Source organism: Uncinocarpus reesii, genomic scaffold (assembly GCF_000003515.1).
Source record: "Uncinocarpus reesii 1704 scaffold_3 genomic scaffold, whole genome shotgun sequence".
NCBI lineage: Eukaryota > Fungi > Ascomycota > Eurotiomycetes > Onygenales > Onygenaceae > Uncinocarpus > Uncinocarpus reesii.
The window spans coordinates 3,381,369-3,398,141 of record NW_003052498.1 but is presented as its reverse complement, the minus strand read 5'-3'; the positions used below and the strand labels follow the sequence as shown (position 1 = coordinate 3,398,141).

Genomic DNA, 16,773 nt, shown 5'->3' with positions numbered 1-16,773 from the left:
GTTTGGGCCTGGGGCCAGGATCATTATCGAAACAGTCAAGCGCGGGTGCTGCGACACACCAGTAACCCTTCTCGACCGCATGGGACAATGAAACTCGTTTTGCCAAAGCATGCACGTTGGTATGTCATGTCCTCTCGTTTCCAATTTGCGTCTGGGGTTGACAGGGAAGATGAATGCAGGGCCCAGCCGCCAATCCCGCAGAACCCCAGAGTTCTAGACTTGTGCGTGTTGGTAATCACATCGCAGCGATGTTTCGGGCCGAAAAGAGAGAAAAGCAACTTCGATCGACGTCTTGTTTGATGCGTGGTTGCATGGATTGACGTTGGATTTGGGTTTCTTGGCGTGATGGATTTATGTTGATCCGCGCCGGCACTCGGAATGGAAAAACCTATGCCGAGGCCCGTTTTGGCTGCAAAATCACGTCATTTTGGGGCCAGCAGTGTTGCTCAGCATCGAAAAAACCGACGGCGGGCTCGGTGGACAGGATGGAGCCCGCACTCTCTCACAGCACGCATTCTTCCTCTCTCTGAACATCAAACGTTGACCTGGCCCGTATTTTCGGTTGCATTTCTTTTGGTCGATCACCGAGAACCCCCTGTCACCGCGATGCCATAGGATCCCTGCTCAAACATCTTCAGTAGCATCTCCCTTGCAGACAGGCCTGTCTAATTGTCGCAAGGACGTTCCACCAGAAGAGACGATCTTGCGGGACTCACGGTGTTATCGAGATTAAAAACCAGAGAGATACCCCTCGAAATCAGCTTCCTTTCAACTTCATTCAACGGGCCCTATCTCCAGGAAAAACTCACTCACAATGGCAACGTAAGTATACGAACCCATCGCTTTTGCCCGGATACCCCGCTCACTGCCATCAACCAGCAACATCACATTCCACAACGCCGCCTTCACGCGCGCTGAGCGCACCAAACTCCGTGGCCAGCGTGGCCTCACCATCTGGCTCACCGGTCTCTCTGCGTCCGGCAAGTCCACCGTTGCCGTCGACCTCGAGCACTACCTCCTCGCCGAGCGCGGCGTCGCCGCCTACCGTCTCGACGGAGACAACGTCCGCTTCGGCCTCAACAAGGATCTCGGCTTCAGCGAGGCAGACCGCAACGAGAACATCCGACGCATTGCAGAAGTCGCCAAGCTGTTTGCCGACAGCAACACTATCGCCATCACCTCCTTCATCTCGCCGTACCGAAAGGACCGCGACACCGCGAGAGCTTTGCACGAGGCTCCCACGCAAGGTGGACCCGAGGGCGGAGAGGAGGGTTTGCCTTTTGTTGAAGTCTTCATTGATGTTCCCGTCGAGGTTGCCGAGCAGAGAGATCCCAAGGGATTGTACAAGAAGGCCAGAGCTGGTGTGATCAAGGACTTCACCGGCATCAGCGCCCCATATGAAGAGCCATTGAAGCCCGAGGTCCATGTACGAAACGTTGATATCCCCGTGAGACAAGCTGTGGAGCAGATTGTTGCGTATTTGGACAAGGAGGGCTACCTCCCTCCTAAGCCCGAGGCAAAGAACTAAGCGTTTTCCTTTTTTTTTCCTTTCCCTCCTTTTCTTTTGTCTCTTCATGATAGACACGGATGTATAGAATGCATGGCCAAAGCTTGACGAGATTTATTTCATTGAAACTTCCCAATGCGTTCCCTGATTTCCATAACGGTATATCCATCCCTAGGGGCGTTAGCACTGCAAAGATGATGCGTACAGAAAATTCCACACCGAAATCGTTTCGCAGAGGAGAGTCAACAAAATTATTACGCATATAAACGCTCGAGTCCCTGCCTCAAGTAATTTACTCGATCTCAAATTCATAATACACATAAGCCGTGTACTCGGCTCCAGCCTCCCCGCCAGCTAGATGTTGCATATCCGCATCATCCTTTCGGACACGGCCCTTTTTGTCCCGGAATAAAGCATTTCCACCTAAATAGGAGTATGCATCGTCGAGCAGAGCCTTGGCTTTTCGAGCATGTTTCGGCGTCGTCTGCAATATGAAAAATTTAGCGCTGAATCGCATGAAACAGAAAAAGCCCAACACACCTTTATCAAAGCGCAAACAAAATCTAGGGGTAAGCCATATCGCAAAACTGTCTCGACAAATGTTCTGAGGACGAGGACGTGGATCCAAACCATAACCGCTTCACTCCATCCTGTTCTTCCCAGCAACACCGCTTCTCCCCACAGTCTCTTTGAATCGGCACCAACCTGTTCGACTTCTTTCCGTTCTTCCTCCTCTCCGCCTTCGACGTACTTGTACTCCCTTGGAGTCCACCTATGTTCGCGGCATTTGTGAATAAATTCGTGGCTATGTTTCTTGAACGTGGTTACCCCGTATAACGTAAACTCGTCATCTGAAGCAATACGTGTGGCTGACCGTGGCACGATCATAGGAGATAACGTTTCGTAGGAGCGAAGAAAGTCCTTGGTGTCTCGCGACGGAACCGCCACAAGGTGCGTTTCTAGATACTCGGAATGCTGAACAAGCTGGCGCGGATCTACGACTCCAGTGAGAGATCTGGTGGCCAAGTTTCCCCTGCAGACGCTCAGTTAAGTGCACCAGGACTTATTTTTTTGCGTACATACGTTTGCTTTCGCTGTAGTGTCGCCAGACTGGACTTGACTTGGTTATACTGCGTGAATTTGGCCCTTACGTCGTTGTCGATGCTGGCCGTTTCCTACATCAACGAGACAGACGTCAACCTCACCCTGGCAGATTAAAGCCAGAGACACTGACCTTTTGTAACAAGTCAATCAACTCCGACAATGGTTTATCAGCCCGATATTTGACTTTGTTCCACGAGAATGTCCGCAAGTACTGTTCAAGAGGCTCTGCACAAGATCAACATTAGTCCAATCTGCGTATCAAAGAAATCCAATAATTTCTCGTACTATCATTAACCGTTTTCACCCGCGCCAACTGCTCCTCGTCGCCCTCAAGCACACTCCGCAACGCATCTCCAACCTTGCCGGCGACGGCCTGACAGGTAGCTTCCGCCTTTGTCAACTCGTCCGCCTGCTGCACCAAAGCGTCTAGGGTGCCGATTTTAAAATCCGGAATCGGAAACGGAATTACCGTCCCGTTATCTGAGGAGATCGTTTTCGTGATGGCCTCGAGGGCATCTTCGCGGTGGTGGGAGGGGGTAATGGAGCTCGGAAGGGAGAGGAGGATGTACTTGGTTTGCTTGGACATGGCCAGATAGAAGACGGAAGAGAGAATCTTGTGAGGGCGTCAGGCTGGCACGGACATGGGGCATCAGGCAGTAAAGCAGATGCTCCACCGTTTCTTGATCTTTGGAGACGGAATATCGAGACTGAGACCAGCCTGCGAGCTGCTTGGATTCGGAGCTGTTGGGATGGTCGTTTGGCGTGTCCAGCTGATTGGCTGCATTCAACCAACTAGCGTTCTTGACCTGATTGACAACCTCTAAATAGCGACCTGTTATCTAACGGAAAAGATCAGGGCCCGTCAACTCGAGATCTGATACCCAACTGAGGAACTATGGCCGAGAACCGGAGAAATCTTTGATCTATATAAGGGACTTGGTAACGTATCCATTTCTATGCCTACTGAAGACGTTGGTCTTTCTACCTCACAAAGGAGCCGCGAATCGGGACACTGGGACGGTGTTAGCAGGCTCAGGGTATGGCGTATGGACAGATCCATGCCATCAATGAGAATAGAATGCGTTGGGCTAAATGAAGTCGTGAACCGTTTACTGCCCAATGAAGTCACTGTATCCGTTTGCCCTACTTAGACCAGAAGGTCTTCAAGCGCAGGAGGACTTCGCGATTGACTCAAGAGGTCGTCAACGGTGTTGGGAGCTACGGATTTTTTCCTGTTCGAACGCGGAGTTGGTTTGATAGTAACAGTGTTAACTTCCCGTGAATTAGCTGGTCAATTCAATACTTGTTTGCTCGTTGTATCTAGGAAATGTCTGCATAACCGGACCAAGACCTGTAGACACCTTCTACCCTTCCCCACTCTGGTAATATTTCAGGCTGTGTCACTGTGTGCCGTTTTCTTCATGTACGAATGTAGTTATAACAAAAGTCTATCTTTCCTGCGGTATCTTATCCTTAACATAGAACATAGAACATAGAGGGGTTATCCGCCTGCGATGCAAAATGCGCTTCAACAATAAAACAAGTCTCAACAAAAATAAGTGATCACGTCGCACGATATAAGCGGGGAAGCATCTGCGTTACTAGGTTAGTACGGACCGGGCCAGAAAGCAAAGCGAACCAGGGTTTGGAAGCATACCGCTGCATTCTTCGGCTCGACAAACAATGCCTTGGCTTCCACAAGGACAACCGGCTCAGTTCCATCTTCAGGAACCGTCTCAATCCAGCCTTCAACCCAGGCTTTCCTCCCTTCCACTTTTGTGGTTTTTGCTCGCAGGACGAAATATGAGCCTGCTGGCGCGGGACGGCGGTAGTCGATGTTCAAGTTGGCGGTGACACCGATTCGGTTTGGTAGGGCGGGAAAACAGCACCTGGCGAGGCCTTCGTCCAGCAGGGTCGCCAACAAGCCACCGTGGACGATGCCGGGGTGCCCGGAGACGTCGGGGCCAAGGTAGAACATCGACACGAAGCTTTTTCCTCCTTCTTCGCTCCAAGTATACGGCGGGACGACGATCTTATTGGGGCCGCTCAGTGTTCCTCCCGTGAGAGTGTGCGATCTGATCTCCGGAGGAATCTGCAGGTGCGGTCTTGATTCCTTGAACAGCGGGTTGCCGCGCATGGATTCTGTAAGCGGGTGTGAATTGATGTAGTCCTCCACTTCCTTGGCGAATTCGTCCTCCGCTGTATACGAGCTGACGGTTCCCTCGTTCAAGACCATCTCGCTCACTGTAGAATGCATGTTGAAGACTTTCGAATTCGAGGCGGTTCCGACAAAGAAGGAGAACGCTGCTATTGCGGAGAATCCAAGAAGGCGGCGTAGAATTGATCTTTTCTTAAATGACGGAGGATCGGGGGGTGAGCTGAGGATCTGATCTATGTATACAGCACTAAAGTCAGATCGGTTCAATTATCCCATCGAGAAACGAGGTTCAAACAAGCTACTTAACCCACTCCCAACCTACCGGACGAGTAATACCTGGTTCTGCTGAGGCCAACGCGGAAGGACGGGAATCGCACTGAACAACGCTGGCGCGCGGGAAAAACCAGCGTTGGCGTTAAATATAAGGAGGCCGCGCTCCTCCCCAACGCCGCAGACGGAGCCCGGATGAACGTCATGGTGAGGGCTCGGGAACCCACTCTCGCACTCACTCTTCTCGCTTTCCGCCTCTTCCCAATGGTAGAACTAGCAGCCCTTTTTCTCTCCCACCAGCCGATTCCTGGATGGTTGAGGAGGGTTCCCAACTCAATCGTATTCGGATTTTTTTCGCGGCGAATATGAACTTGATTGGACAGAGACGGGGAGTTGCCGAGGTTCAGCGTGTCAACGGAAGTCGAGAGGACGTTGCGATAACTAATCCATAGAATAACATCACCCTATTCCAATAATGATACGGTGTACATGCAATTCTAAAAGAGTCAGAGAGAGACATACTGGCTTCATGCAGAGGCTGGCGTTGTGTAGATGGGCTGGTGGCCGCACTGTTGTTGCCTAGGGTCATCAAGCTTAAAAAGCGTCAGTGGGCAACCTTTGGCTAGTGGCCGAGCGGCTGCAGCTGCGGACTTGACTGAGGGGCTGGCAGAAGGGTAATGCGTAGCTCTCCTATTTGATTGGCTCCCCAGTCGTAGGACTAGCTCAAGCTAAGATTGTGGGTTCGAGTCCCACGTCCCTCGCATATTCTTTTTTTTTCCTTTTTTTTTGGTGGACGTGGACTGAAAATAATACTGCTTTTTTCAAGGTATCTGCGGTTATATACACTACTACACCAGACACTGATGGAGACTGGAAAAAAAGACTTATGATCTACAACAGGTCGCTGCAATAAAATCCTCAACTACATGCGCGAGAGACTGATGATCTTCGCCGACGCTTCTTCAAAGGAGTCAAAAGCATGCAACGGGAGCTTGCTTTCGGCGATCTAGAAATTGGCATCCTCAGTATTGCTTCCTATACAGAGCGTTCCAATTTTTCGCGAATGGAGTACATACCATTTTCTGGCCAAGCTCTTCGTTCGTCCCGCGTAGCCGCACAACCACGGGCACTTTCATCCCCAGGTCCCGGAATGCCATGATGATCCCTTCGGCAATCATTTCAGATCTTGTCAGGCCGCCAAAGATATTGACAAAAATAGCTTTAACGCGCGGGTCCGAAAGCAAGATCCGGAACGCGGACTTGACCGTTTCAGAGGTGGCTTTGCCGCCGGTATCAAGGAAGTTCGCGCAGTGGCCACCGCGGATAGTGAGGGCATCGACGGTGTTCATTGCGAGACCGGCCCCGTTGACTGTAAACCGGCATTAGTCCTCTACTGCAGATACCAAGTATCGACGATGTTCTCGAAACTCACCGAGCGTGCCAATGCTTCCTTCACCCTCGAGCCTGGACATCAAAACATGTTAGCTTGGTCGCCTCGCGTGAATGGGACTACGCATACTTCACATAAACAATGCCGTCTTTCTCAGCCTCGACTTCTTCCGGCACTTCCAATTGCTTGTTCCTCAGCTTGTGGATGTCCTCTTGCCTCCGTGCACTTCGATACGCCGCGTCATCGAATCCAAATCGCGCCCCCTGCACCTCGAGGGTGCCAGCACCGGTAATCGCCACCTTAGCCTCAAGCGAGAATGCTTCTTTGGTCATGAAAATATCCACCAACGCCTCTGTGAGTCCCGCCAACGATTTTTGCGCAGATCCTGCAAGCCCAACATGTGCAGCTATCGCCTGAATCTCAGGGCTATTGGCAGGAAACTTCTTCTTGCCGTAGCCAAATGGAAACTTTTTCGTACTGCTCAAATGTTGTGTTGGCTCTGCTGAAGGTGACGCAATCACGCTTGCAGAATGCGCCGTCCGGTCAATTGATATACCCAAGAAGAATGCGTCGGCGCCGTTTGGTTCGCCGACAGAGATGTTTCGCTCCTTTAGGAGTTCAAATGAATGGGATTGTTGAAGGTAGAGATTCCTCCGTTGGGCGGAGTTATAAGTGTGGCGCCGGATTTGAGGCCGCCGGAGGGTGTGAAACCCTCGCTGTTGTTGAGCAATTTTTGGTGCAGCGTTCTGTCCGTTTGTAAGTAAATGTCCTTCAAAACACACGCGTTGGCATGAGAAACCTACTTCAAACACTGGCCGGTGAAGGGTGCTGCTCAACAGGATCTTCATTCCCTCTCCAAACTTTTCCGGGTGGTCCACAATGACAGCGCCGGCATTCTGCAAGGCTTTGATTTTTGTTTGCGCGTCTGCCTCTCCCGGTGCTGCCCACGCACCTGCATGACCCATGATCCGACCCTGGGGAGCTTCAATACCTCCGACTAGAGCCATGATCGGTCTGCGGATACGTGTTAGCTTGTGAATCATGAACCAGGCCACAGAGACCTACTTGGGGTTTGCGGTCCGAGCATGATAGTCTTTAATCCATTCGGCTGCGTCCAGTTCAGCCGCACCACCTATTTCTCCAACGATGATTATGCCATGTGTATCGTCGTCATGCTCAAAGACCTTTAGGGCATCCACAAAATCTGTGCCGGCAAGGACATCGCCGCCCATCCCGATACAGAGACTCTGTCCGAGACCAGCCCGTGTTGTTGAGGCGACTGTCTCATAGCTGAGGGTTCCCGATTTGGCAACAATGCCGACATGCCCGGGTGAAAAGCAAGGGAGAGGTTGGAAGCCGATTCGACATTTCCCAATGGCTGAGATGATACCTGGACAATTTGCCCCAACAAGCCGAGTTTTCGACTGTGTTCGAAGAATAGAATGAATCTACACATGATATCAATACATGCCGTATTCATCTGGAATAACTTGAGAGGGGGTGCGGCTAACCCTCAAAATATCATGGATGGGTACGTGTTCCGCAACCGCGACCACAAGCGGTATCTCAGCTTCTATGGCTTCTTCGATCGCTTTGGCCGTTAGATTCCCGGGCACATAAACAGCCGTTGCATCCGGTTTCGCCTTCTCTTGCGCCTATCTCGTCTGGTGGTCAGAACTCTTTCAATTAGAGACCGCTTTCCACTTGCTCTGTACGTACCACTCGGACAGACGGGAATATAGGCAACCCTAGGTGCTCTCCCTCAACTCCGGGCTTGACGCCGCCTACAATATTTGTTCCCCATGCTAGTGACTCTTTCACATTGGCAGTCGCCTATACACATGTCTCAGCCGGCTAGTATGCTTGCGTGTGGAGCCGCCGAAGCTTGGGAAAACTTATACCTGTTTACCTATTGGGAAAGATTTCAGTTTCTTGGTTTACCCCCGCATATACCAAAAATATCATGTGAACGGGAGGTATGCGTACCAGTGAACCCTTGGAATAGAACCTTTGTGTGAGCACCAATTTTGAGATTCTGTAGTGTATCCTCATAACTCTGAAGCGTAGCCGTGGTGGAAAACCTGGAACTCGAGCATCTCAACGAATAACGGTTTGTCGGTATCAAGCGAAATCGAGACGTTCCAAGGTTGAACCGAGGCGCCCTGGCCATTGCCAGGTCCAGCCGATGAGCCGAAGGTAGGGAAGATGGTGCCTCCCTGGTATGAACCCTAGACAAGCAGAAAATCTACAATAGGGGTGGGGAGAAAGCCAGGGAAATATCAAATCAACTCCATCTCCATGCTGTCCACGAGATGCGAGGAGTGTATATATAGACCGCATATCGGCTCGGTAATACATATCTAGTTTCGCGGCTAATAACAGGAACGAACAGTTTGCAAAGCTCTCAATCCTGAACCTTGTGCCCAAGTGATAAGTGGAGGCAGGGTTCCCCACAGTAGCCCTCAGGGCAAGGGAACCAAGAGGCCAACCGTCGTTCGAGGCTCTCTGGCCTACCTCCTGACAGCCATTCGATCAGGATAGCGTCTCGAAATCGGAGTTCTGGAGTGAAACCCTCGATAGGAAAGCTTCGGAAACCGGCGCTGCCGGCTCTCGGAACACGTCCATCAACGTCATTGTGATACTTCCGAGGTAGTTTAGGATTAACCAAGGTGGGCTTTGAGGAGCGGGTTTCGAGAAATAGCGGGCTATCTGAAATTCATGGGGGTGTCTGAGCTGGTGGGCTATGATTCCGCAATCATCGTCTAAATTCAAAATGACTTCCCCCGTAGTAAAATAATAGCTATTCAGATGCGCTGGTTGAGGCAATAACTAATACCTCGCTCAACAACGAGACCCCTCATGATTCCGAGCCAGACTCTAAGCCAATTGCAACCGAGTAAGGCAACTAGGAGGGCCATGACCTCTTGAACCCATGCCCATTTGATAGGCTATGTTTGTTAGCACAGATATTGACTCGACCCTGGCTTCCAATGGTTGTGAATCAATATCTGTTTTCTGTTGTGTCAAAGATGCCTGCGAACGAAACAAAAGATCAAACCTAACTAACGAGTTAACTAGTAGGCTACGGGGGGGCAGGGTTCAATAGCAGCACGGGAAACGGAGGATCAGTAATAATAAGGTCGACTATTGCCATGCCCTGGGTGCTGCCATGTCGGTTGTACATACATAGACGCAGTCGTCTACTCCGTACATCACAGCCAGGGAAGCCCATGCGCCTGGAAAGAGGGGGAACCACGACTTCAGGGTTACTTTGATTTCTCTGCGGCGCAATGCATCTGGCCCACAATCATTGCCATCCATCCCCTGCGCAACTTATATCTCAGTAAAGCAGTTGCAGTTCCCGCTTGTATATTCGGATTAGCGGGTTGAACTCAATCACTCAATAACCGCTGTTCCGCCTCTTGGGCACCCGCTGACGCTCAAGCTGCCGGAAGAATGGCCGACTCCGTCAAAGGTCTGTCGCACATCGTTTTTATCACAACTTGTCATCGTCAAGGAGGCAACTCCGAAAAAACTAAATTCTCCTCAAACTCCCATCATCTCGACAGGCTAACATCGCCTTAGATCCCGCCAACAAGCCTGGTGCCCAAAAGCCCAAGCAAAAGCCCAAACCCAAAGTCGCAGACTCATGGGAAGACGCATCGGTCTCCTCATCAGAAGACGAAGAGGATACCTACGCGGCAGACACCACGTCGCTCCCTCCGCAAACCCGCGCAGCTCATAATGACGCTCCCCCGCTGGCGCCCTCGTCCATCCGTTCCCAATGGTCTCCCGCTTCAGCTCCCCAGGGAACAGGGAGTCCCCGCAGCCGCCCCGAAAAGCAAACCGCCGTCGCTAGTCGGATAATAAGCAACGCGCTAGGCGTGCGCACACAGCGAACGGAAGAGCAGAAAGCGTATGACCGCGCCGTGTTGGAGAGTGAGAGGAGGAAGCGCGAGCGGGAGCGGGAAGCTGCGAGGCAGACGCGCGAGGCGGAGGAGAAGGCCAAACAAGCGGTCTGGGAGTCCTAAAGTCTCTGCCTCTTTGAAGTTTAGCCTTCGTGGATGTCGTTGTACGTTTATAGATTGAGTCTACCTCGCTTGGTTGGCGATTTAATGAGGGTTTATATTACGGAGCATCAGCGTGGGATTTACTTTTACTGTCAGAAATCTGATTGTTTGAGCACAAGTCTTTTAATCATCAGGTCTACGAAATTCAAAAGAATGCGGTGGCGAAATAGACGAAGATATCTTCCTTCCTTTTATTTTTCGAAAGGGTTCGTGGCATACGTTACTGAGTCACATTAATGAGAGCAGTCGTTGGCAATGTTCGCGCTCTAGATGAATCCTTCACCACAGAAATCTCATGCGAGACAAGAAAAAAGAAAAGCAGCATCTTTTCCAAACCGTGTTGATATCACGGGAAAACGGAACTTTCGCGAAGCGCCTCCCAACTCCAGTTTGAAAGTCGTAAAAAGGAAGCAGGTCCAGGTCGAAAGGGTCGCTGTGTCGAGTGGTGATACAAAAGGTGATCTTTTGGGGCGGAGAAAACGTTCAAAGGGGGATCTATAGGACTCAATATTGTCAGAAGCCAGACATCCAAACCCGTAGACGCAAAAACGGGAGGGGCGAACTACAGTTCATTATCGTAAGAAGCACGAGACTGGATCTGAGTCACCCGCCGATTTGTTCCTGGTGCACCTCTAAGGTGTCCCCATCTTGCATGTCGAGCTACAAACGTTGGTTAGCATCGCCTCGGCCTCAATATCCAAAGAGAATAGGAATATATTGTAGGGTAGGCGACTGCGCGCAAAATGTCTCTCGACGTTGATGCAAACTTACAGTGTCCGGCGAGTCTTCAGGTCGTACCCTGGTTCCATCAAAGAGGAATCGCACAGTTGATAGCTGGCGGCCTTGCCGCTCGCAGAAAGCATCCATAAGTTTCTTCAATTGCGTCGTTCGTTTAATTTTGAAGAAAACCTCGTTGTTGTTGTCGGTTACTTTGATATTTAAATGTTCCGTTTGACGTGGTGCTTCTGGAGGTGTGGTGTTGTCCATTTTGCTATTGACGAGTCTGGAGAAAAATGAGTGCAGGAGGATGTAAGGACGGCAGCAATGCAGAAAGGCAATGTAATAAAAGATTTATAGGAGACAGAGTGTGGAAACGGAGGGAAGAACTGAGGCTCCCTCACCCCGCAGCCGACTTTATATAGTTACGGGCGGAGTCGGACTAACTATTTTGCGAAGAGCCCGACCTGCCAACCATTGGAGGGTCTCTGCAAATTGACGCGCTGACGGGAGGAACACATTGGGATCCTGCAAGGGCCCTCGAATCACAAAGAACACATTTATTTGCCGGTCAATTGAAGCCGCCGCCATGGTAAGATATGTGATGTCCATTGTTTGAGTTTGCATGGCCAGGCCAATGTTGACTTGTGCAGTCAAAGGAGCCAAAGCCCGGTTCCCCCAGCCCAGCATGCCACTCATTTGCAGTATGTGGTGCATTTCCGTCTCCAGGTTCCTTCTCTACTATGTAGCGATGTCATTGACGTTTACTCCTACCCAGTGTGCCATCCAGGGTAGGCATTTCCTGGGGACTGTAGCCTCCAACTTGCCGCCCACTAACTAGTTCTTGCTCCATAGACTGCCTCATCAAGAATTCGTACCAGGAAGAGAGATGCCGTGATCAGATAATCGCGTTGTATCAATGCTGCAATAGATTTTACCAAGAAAACGGCGATGATGCTAGGACTCCAAGTTGCCCAAAGCCCGATTTACTGCAGCTGAAGCTCCAACAAAATGGGCTGAAATGATTTACGAATAGAATCAAGTATGATCTAGTTTCAAATGATGGCGGGAATGCTGTACATAGATTTCGCCGTACCCCACAAGGGCGAAAGGAGTCGTTGCTCAAAAATTGTCACAATGATATTTGTATCCCAGTTCATGACCCAAAAGTTCGGACAAGGACTTTTACTGACCACTGTGCTTGCTCTAAGGCAATCGTGAGCACGCAAGAGGTTCTTAAAGAACCTGAGCAGACACTGAGTAACTCTGCACCGAGACTCTAATGATCACCTAAAAATGACATTGATGAAGAAGAAAAGAAAAAACGGAGCGCTCCTGGATGGGAAATTTCTTTTATGCGTTGGTGTGTCGCGGCGCTAGTCTGGTTGCGGTCTAGCGCGTATTTTCCTGTCGCGAAGGTTGAAAGCTCGGTTTATTTTGAGGGCGAGGAGCTCTCAGTCTGTCCGAATCCAATTGTTGACCACGCTGTACATACTGGGCATCTGTTATGGCGAGCTTCTCATTTCCTCCAAAAGATGGCCGCGAATCGGTAATGTCAAATGTAAGTGCGCAAACGTTTTTAATATAACTTCATCCCCGCCGTTTGCCAACCAAATACAGGGCTCTCCCGCCGTTCCCCATGACGCGGAGGTCATCGAGATAGACGACGATAGTGATGAGGATGTCGACAATAGAGAAATGCCTAGCAATGATGATGAGGAGATGAGTGAAGAAGACGAAGAAGCCGAAAGCGACGACGAATTAGAGGAGGAAGCGGAATCAGGGGAAGAAAATGAAGAAGCTTACGAAGATGAAGATGAGGATCATGAGATGCAATTCGAAAATACCGACGAGGAAGAAATTGAAATCGAAGAAAGGATCGAGGATTATTACAGAAACGAAGGAGAAGGGGCTGACGGTGACTACAAAGCTACGAATGGGACCAATTCAGGTGAAGAACAAGGACTCAAACGTGAGCTAAGCAAAGAAGGTCCGATGTATTGTCAAAGCAAATCTTACTCCTTTACTGACAATGTCAATGGTTAGATTTTCTACCCCGATCTTCAGGCAGCGCTCTCTCCAATCTGCTTACGGCCGATGTTAAGCAGACCTTACACCCACTCGAAGACATGGCGGAACGCGTCCTCAAACAAATCGAATCATTTGCGCACAATTTGGACCAGTTTCGTAAACAATCCCCTACGCCACAGGACCCTCAAGCGTTCCGTGAAGCATGTAAATTAGTGAAGAATTACCAGTCCATCGCGGAAAACAACGTCCATGATCTCTCGACATCGCATCAGGTCCGAAAGCCCTACAGACCGGCCCACAAAAAAAATGAAAAGGAAACCACAATAGGTGAAGTGGAAGAGCAGATAGCACGTTGGCAGCTTGAAGCGGAGACTTGGGATTTATTATATCAGCTCCTCACGATAGCCAACCCTGAGACACAGGAACGCGCAAAGCACAGCCAAGAAACCGCCTTACAATCTCTGCATAGATACTCCTCCGACAAGGAAATTTGGGACAATTTCCTTGAGGCTGATCACTTTGCTCGTGAATGCGTCATTGTTCTGCAATGGCTTGAGAAGCTTGCACGATCTACGGCAGATTTAGATACTGTGATCTCTGAATTAGAGAAGGAGGCTGATCGTGGCCAGGGCTTATGGGCCCACGGCTGGCTTTACACAAAAGAAACTATCAAGGGAGCAAAACGATTGCGATCCTGGTCGCAGCCGTTGGACCCGGAGGACTCCCGAATTACGCCCTCATTATTGGGCTCAGAAAAGCAAGCACCATTGATTACGCAATTGGATCCTGACGCGGTTATACGGCAGGGATTGGGCCTACAGCCTCATGATCGTTTCTACGAGCAAGCAACTTGGTTGAGATGTTGGAAGATGCTCAGGTCGGGTCAGAGCTGGAGCGAGATTCGGGCGTGGTCACAGGAACGCCTGGAAAACTGGCGAGCACTTAGTGTCTCCGGTTCGAGTACGACCTCGAAAAATGGTGATGCGTCCGACGATGGTCTGTCCCGAATGATGGGTTGCCGGTCCCAGGAAGCTTGGAGGGCTGCGTGTTCGATCCTGGCGAGCGATCCCCATACCGATCGCTATGAGAAAGCCGTTTACGCTTTGCTTTGTGGAGACACCGAACCGGCGTATAAAGTATGTCAGACCTGGGGCGACTTCCTTTATGTCTTCTACAACCATATGATCCTTTGCCGTTATCGCGACTTTTGCAAACAATTTCTTCGAAAATTGAGCCTTCCCGCCAACGCCAAAATCACTCTCAGTATTGAACCTCCTAATCACGATAGGATACTCAACTTCCTAAACAATTTAAGGAAAGATGAACGAGTCGCGGAAGAGGCCAAGAATCCCTACCGCCAAATCCAAAGCGCCATTTTAAGCAAAAATCTTGAGCATTTCTTTTACCATCACGCTACTGCTACGGCCAATGCTACGAATGCCACCAAGCAACCAACATTACTCCCTAAACTCCCGCCTATTGTTGGTATCCGTGACCCGTTATTAATCGCTGCCAACGATGAAGCATCGTTGCGGATCATCTCTCATCTATATTTATTGATGAACTTGATTGGGATGGTTCGGGGCGACTCCCACTTCACCGATGTCGTTGCCGTTAACGTGGTCAAATATATTGAACTTCTTCGGGAAAAGGAGAGGATCGACCTAATACCGCTTTACGCGTCTCTCCTACCAAAGAATATAGGTCACACGATTCTAGCAAAAGTTCTGATTGATGTACAAAATGAACGGGTTCGAAGGGGCTTGCTGCAACGGATGAGGGCTTTTGGAACCGACGTTTCGGCTGTTTTAAGCAGCCAGTGGCAATGGGTCCTTTCGGAGGCAGGCCCCGATGAACAAAGACCCATTGACGTCGCAGGTAAATTTGTAACCGAACAAAATATTGGATCTCTAGGCACACTGGGTCGGGACATCATTGGACGGGATGTGAGCTTGCAGCATGAGCGATTAATTCGTTGCTTGGAATGGCACCGTTTCGTTGGTACCGAATGGCCGACTTTATGCTCGTATACTGCGTATTTGTACAAGCGATTCCTCAGTAAGCATTACGCCCTTTACGGTGTTTTATACTCTTATCGCTGACCACGCACTGCTTATCTACAGGACATACGGAACTCGCACCTGCGCGTGAGCTGTGGAAGCGTATTCAGTTCTCAAAAATCCCAGTTCCCGCGGAATATAGGATTATAGCTTTTACGATTGGCATTGGAGACGAAAGTCCTAGTAGCCCCGTTAAAAGCGGGTCAGAAGGTCATCTTGAGTCGGCGGGCCAGCATCAACAACAGCGCCCTTCTATAGACCCAAACAGGCTAGTTGTGGAAGGGTTGGCTTTAGAAGCACTTATTGTGAGAGATCTCGAACTGCTCATCAGCACTTTTGACGCGTTGGAAAGCTGGGGCAACCTCGTCGATGAGTTTTTAGAGTGAGTTTGAAAGCAAGCTGCTGTATGGAGATATAGATTATTGACCCCTGTGCAGACTTCCCAATCCGGAGAAAAAGAGGCAATTCCAGAAGCAATTGCAAGAAGGAATCGACAAAATCACTGAAAATATCAATCCTCTTTGTCGGGATTGGCTTTGCCAGTCGATTGATGGTGAGCGCCCTCTCAGATTGTACACCCGACGGGCTCAATAATCTAACAAGCAATAGACCAGCATAGCGAATTGGAAAAGATAAGGGTCGCGTATCTCCCAGAAATCATCCTTCTATATCACAACTCTCTTCATCTAGCCGGATGCATTATTGGTCGCGAGATTCTCGCCCAGTGCATGACACTTGCCGTCGCCATCGCTGGATCGGCAACGTTGACCGAAAGTTTTGTGACATCGGGCCGTACGCAAGAACTTGTGCGCACTTTGGCCTTGTCGAGTTTGGCAATCATGTCTCTCAAAGATACGAAATTGAAGAAGAAGCTGCCACGGGGCGCAACGCTTGACATCTGGAAGATTCAGCCCATCGAGGAAGATGCTAAAGGAATCACTCTTCTCTGGGAAAAGTAAGACAATGGGACGGTTTCGTTGCTTTTGTGGCTATTTGCCCTTGGCTCCGGTGCATGGGTGTATTAATTCTAGGAGGCAATTGTAAGGTTTGTTCGAAGATAGATAGTGGAATCTTGAGACACAAAGGCGATGGTGGTTGTTATTTTTTGTGGCATGTCCTCTCTTCACCCGGTAATAACGACTCACACTGTTCAATGGAGTGGACGGTCAGACCTCACCTGGTCTGATTACTTTCAGAAACTACGTAGTTATCTGCCACCACTCTTTGACTTCGATACCGCCCTACAATGTCATTCTCACACGGGGAAACCCCGACAAATGGGAAGGGACCGGGAAAAGCAAAAGAGAGAATATTCTGCACTGCCATCCGGCTCCCGGGACTCAAGACTGTACATCAACATGCCGAGACCGGTTTGTGCGTTTGTCATTCGGGTCCTTGCAGCACATTCAGCGAATGCTCGGACTGTTGTCAGAGCACAACTTTCCGTCATCTGGAGACTGGAGTTT

At 50.0% G+C, this 16,773-nt stretch overlaps 7 protein-coding genes and 1 non-coding gene across 8 annotated transcripts; 4 read left to right on the top strand and 4 right to left on the bottom strand.

Annotated features, from left to right (window-relative positions):
- Positions 1-814: 814 nt before the first annotated feature.
- UREG_05930 (adenylylsulfate kinase) lies at positions 815-1,528 on the top strand (the record flags this gene model as incomplete). Its single annotated transcript, XM_002585195.1, has 2 exons — positions 815-822; positions 880-1,528. The coding sequence occupies 2 exons, from the start codon at positions 815-817 to the stop codon at positions 1,526-1,528; spliced, it is 657 nt and encodes a 218-aa protein (XP_002585241.1).
- A 524-nt stretch (positions 1,529-2,052) lies between these two features.
- On the bottom strand, positions 2,053-3,197 carry UREG_05929 (uncharacterized protein; the record flags this gene model as incomplete). Its single annotated transcript, XM_002585194.1, has 5 exons — positions 2,053-2,070; positions 2,213-2,540; positions 2,591-2,682; positions 2,742-2,836; positions 2,897-3,197. The coding sequence occupies 5 exons, from the start codon at positions 3,195-3,197 to the stop codon at positions 2,053-2,055; spliced, it is 834 nt and encodes a 277-aa protein (XP_002585240.1).
- Positions 3,198-4,174: 977 nt separating this feature from the next.
- Positions 4,175-5,245, bottom strand: UREG_05928 (uncharacterized protein; the record flags this gene model as incomplete). Its single annotated transcript, XM_002585193.1, has 3 exons — positions 4,175-4,204; positions 4,269-5,002; positions 5,092-5,245. 3 exons carry the CDS (start codon positions 5,243-5,245, stop codon positions 4,175-4,177), a joined length of 918 nt encoding a protein of 305 aa, XP_002585239.1.
- Positions 5,246-5,696: 451 nt separating this feature from the next.
- UREG_08036 lies at positions 5,697-5,800 on the top strand. The gene has a single exon. It is a non-coding gene; the product is annotated as a tRNA-Arg (tRNA).
- A 161-nt stretch (positions 5,801-5,961) lies between these two features.
- Positions 5,962-7,661, bottom strand: UREG_05927 (uncharacterized protein; the record flags this gene model as incomplete). The annotated part of the gene is made up of 5 exons (XM_002585192.1): positions 5,962-6,045; positions 6,116-6,408; positions 6,472-6,503; positions 6,559-7,443; positions 7,495-7,661. 5 exons carry the CDS (start codon positions 7,659-7,661, stop codon positions 5,962-5,964), a joined length of 1,461 nt encoding a protein of 486 aa, XP_002585238.1.
- A 2,224-nt stretch (positions 7,662-9,885) lies between these two features.
- UREG_05926 (uncharacterized protein) lies at positions 9,886-10,460 on the top strand (the record flags this gene model as incomplete). The annotated part of the gene is made up of 2 exons (XM_002585191.1): positions 9,886-9,904; positions 10,015-10,460. The coding sequence occupies 2 exons, from the start codon at positions 9,886-9,888 to the stop codon at positions 10,458-10,460; spliced, it is 465 nt and encodes a 154-aa protein (XP_002585237.1).
- Positions 10,461-11,102: 642 nt separating this feature from the next.
- On the bottom strand, positions 11,103-11,486 carry UREG_05925 (pmt3 protein; the record flags this gene model as incomplete). Its single annotated transcript, XM_002585190.1, has 2 exons — positions 11,103-11,159; positions 11,271-11,486. The coding sequence occupies 2 exons, from the start codon at positions 11,484-11,486 to the stop codon at positions 11,103-11,105; spliced, it is 273 nt and encodes a 90-aa protein (XP_002585236.1).
- A 1,428-nt stretch (positions 11,487-12,914) lies between these two features.
- UREG_05924 (uncharacterized protein) lies at positions 12,915-16,266 on the top strand (the record flags this gene model as incomplete). The annotated part of the gene is made up of 4 exons (XM_002585189.1): positions 12,915-13,188; positions 13,263-15,125; positions 15,371-15,689; positions 15,927-16,266. The coding sequence occupies 4 exons, from the start codon at positions 12,915-12,917 to the stop codon at positions 16,264-16,266; spliced, it is 2,796 nt and encodes a 931-aa protein (XP_002585235.1).
- Positions 16,267-16,773: the final 507 nt, after the last annotated feature.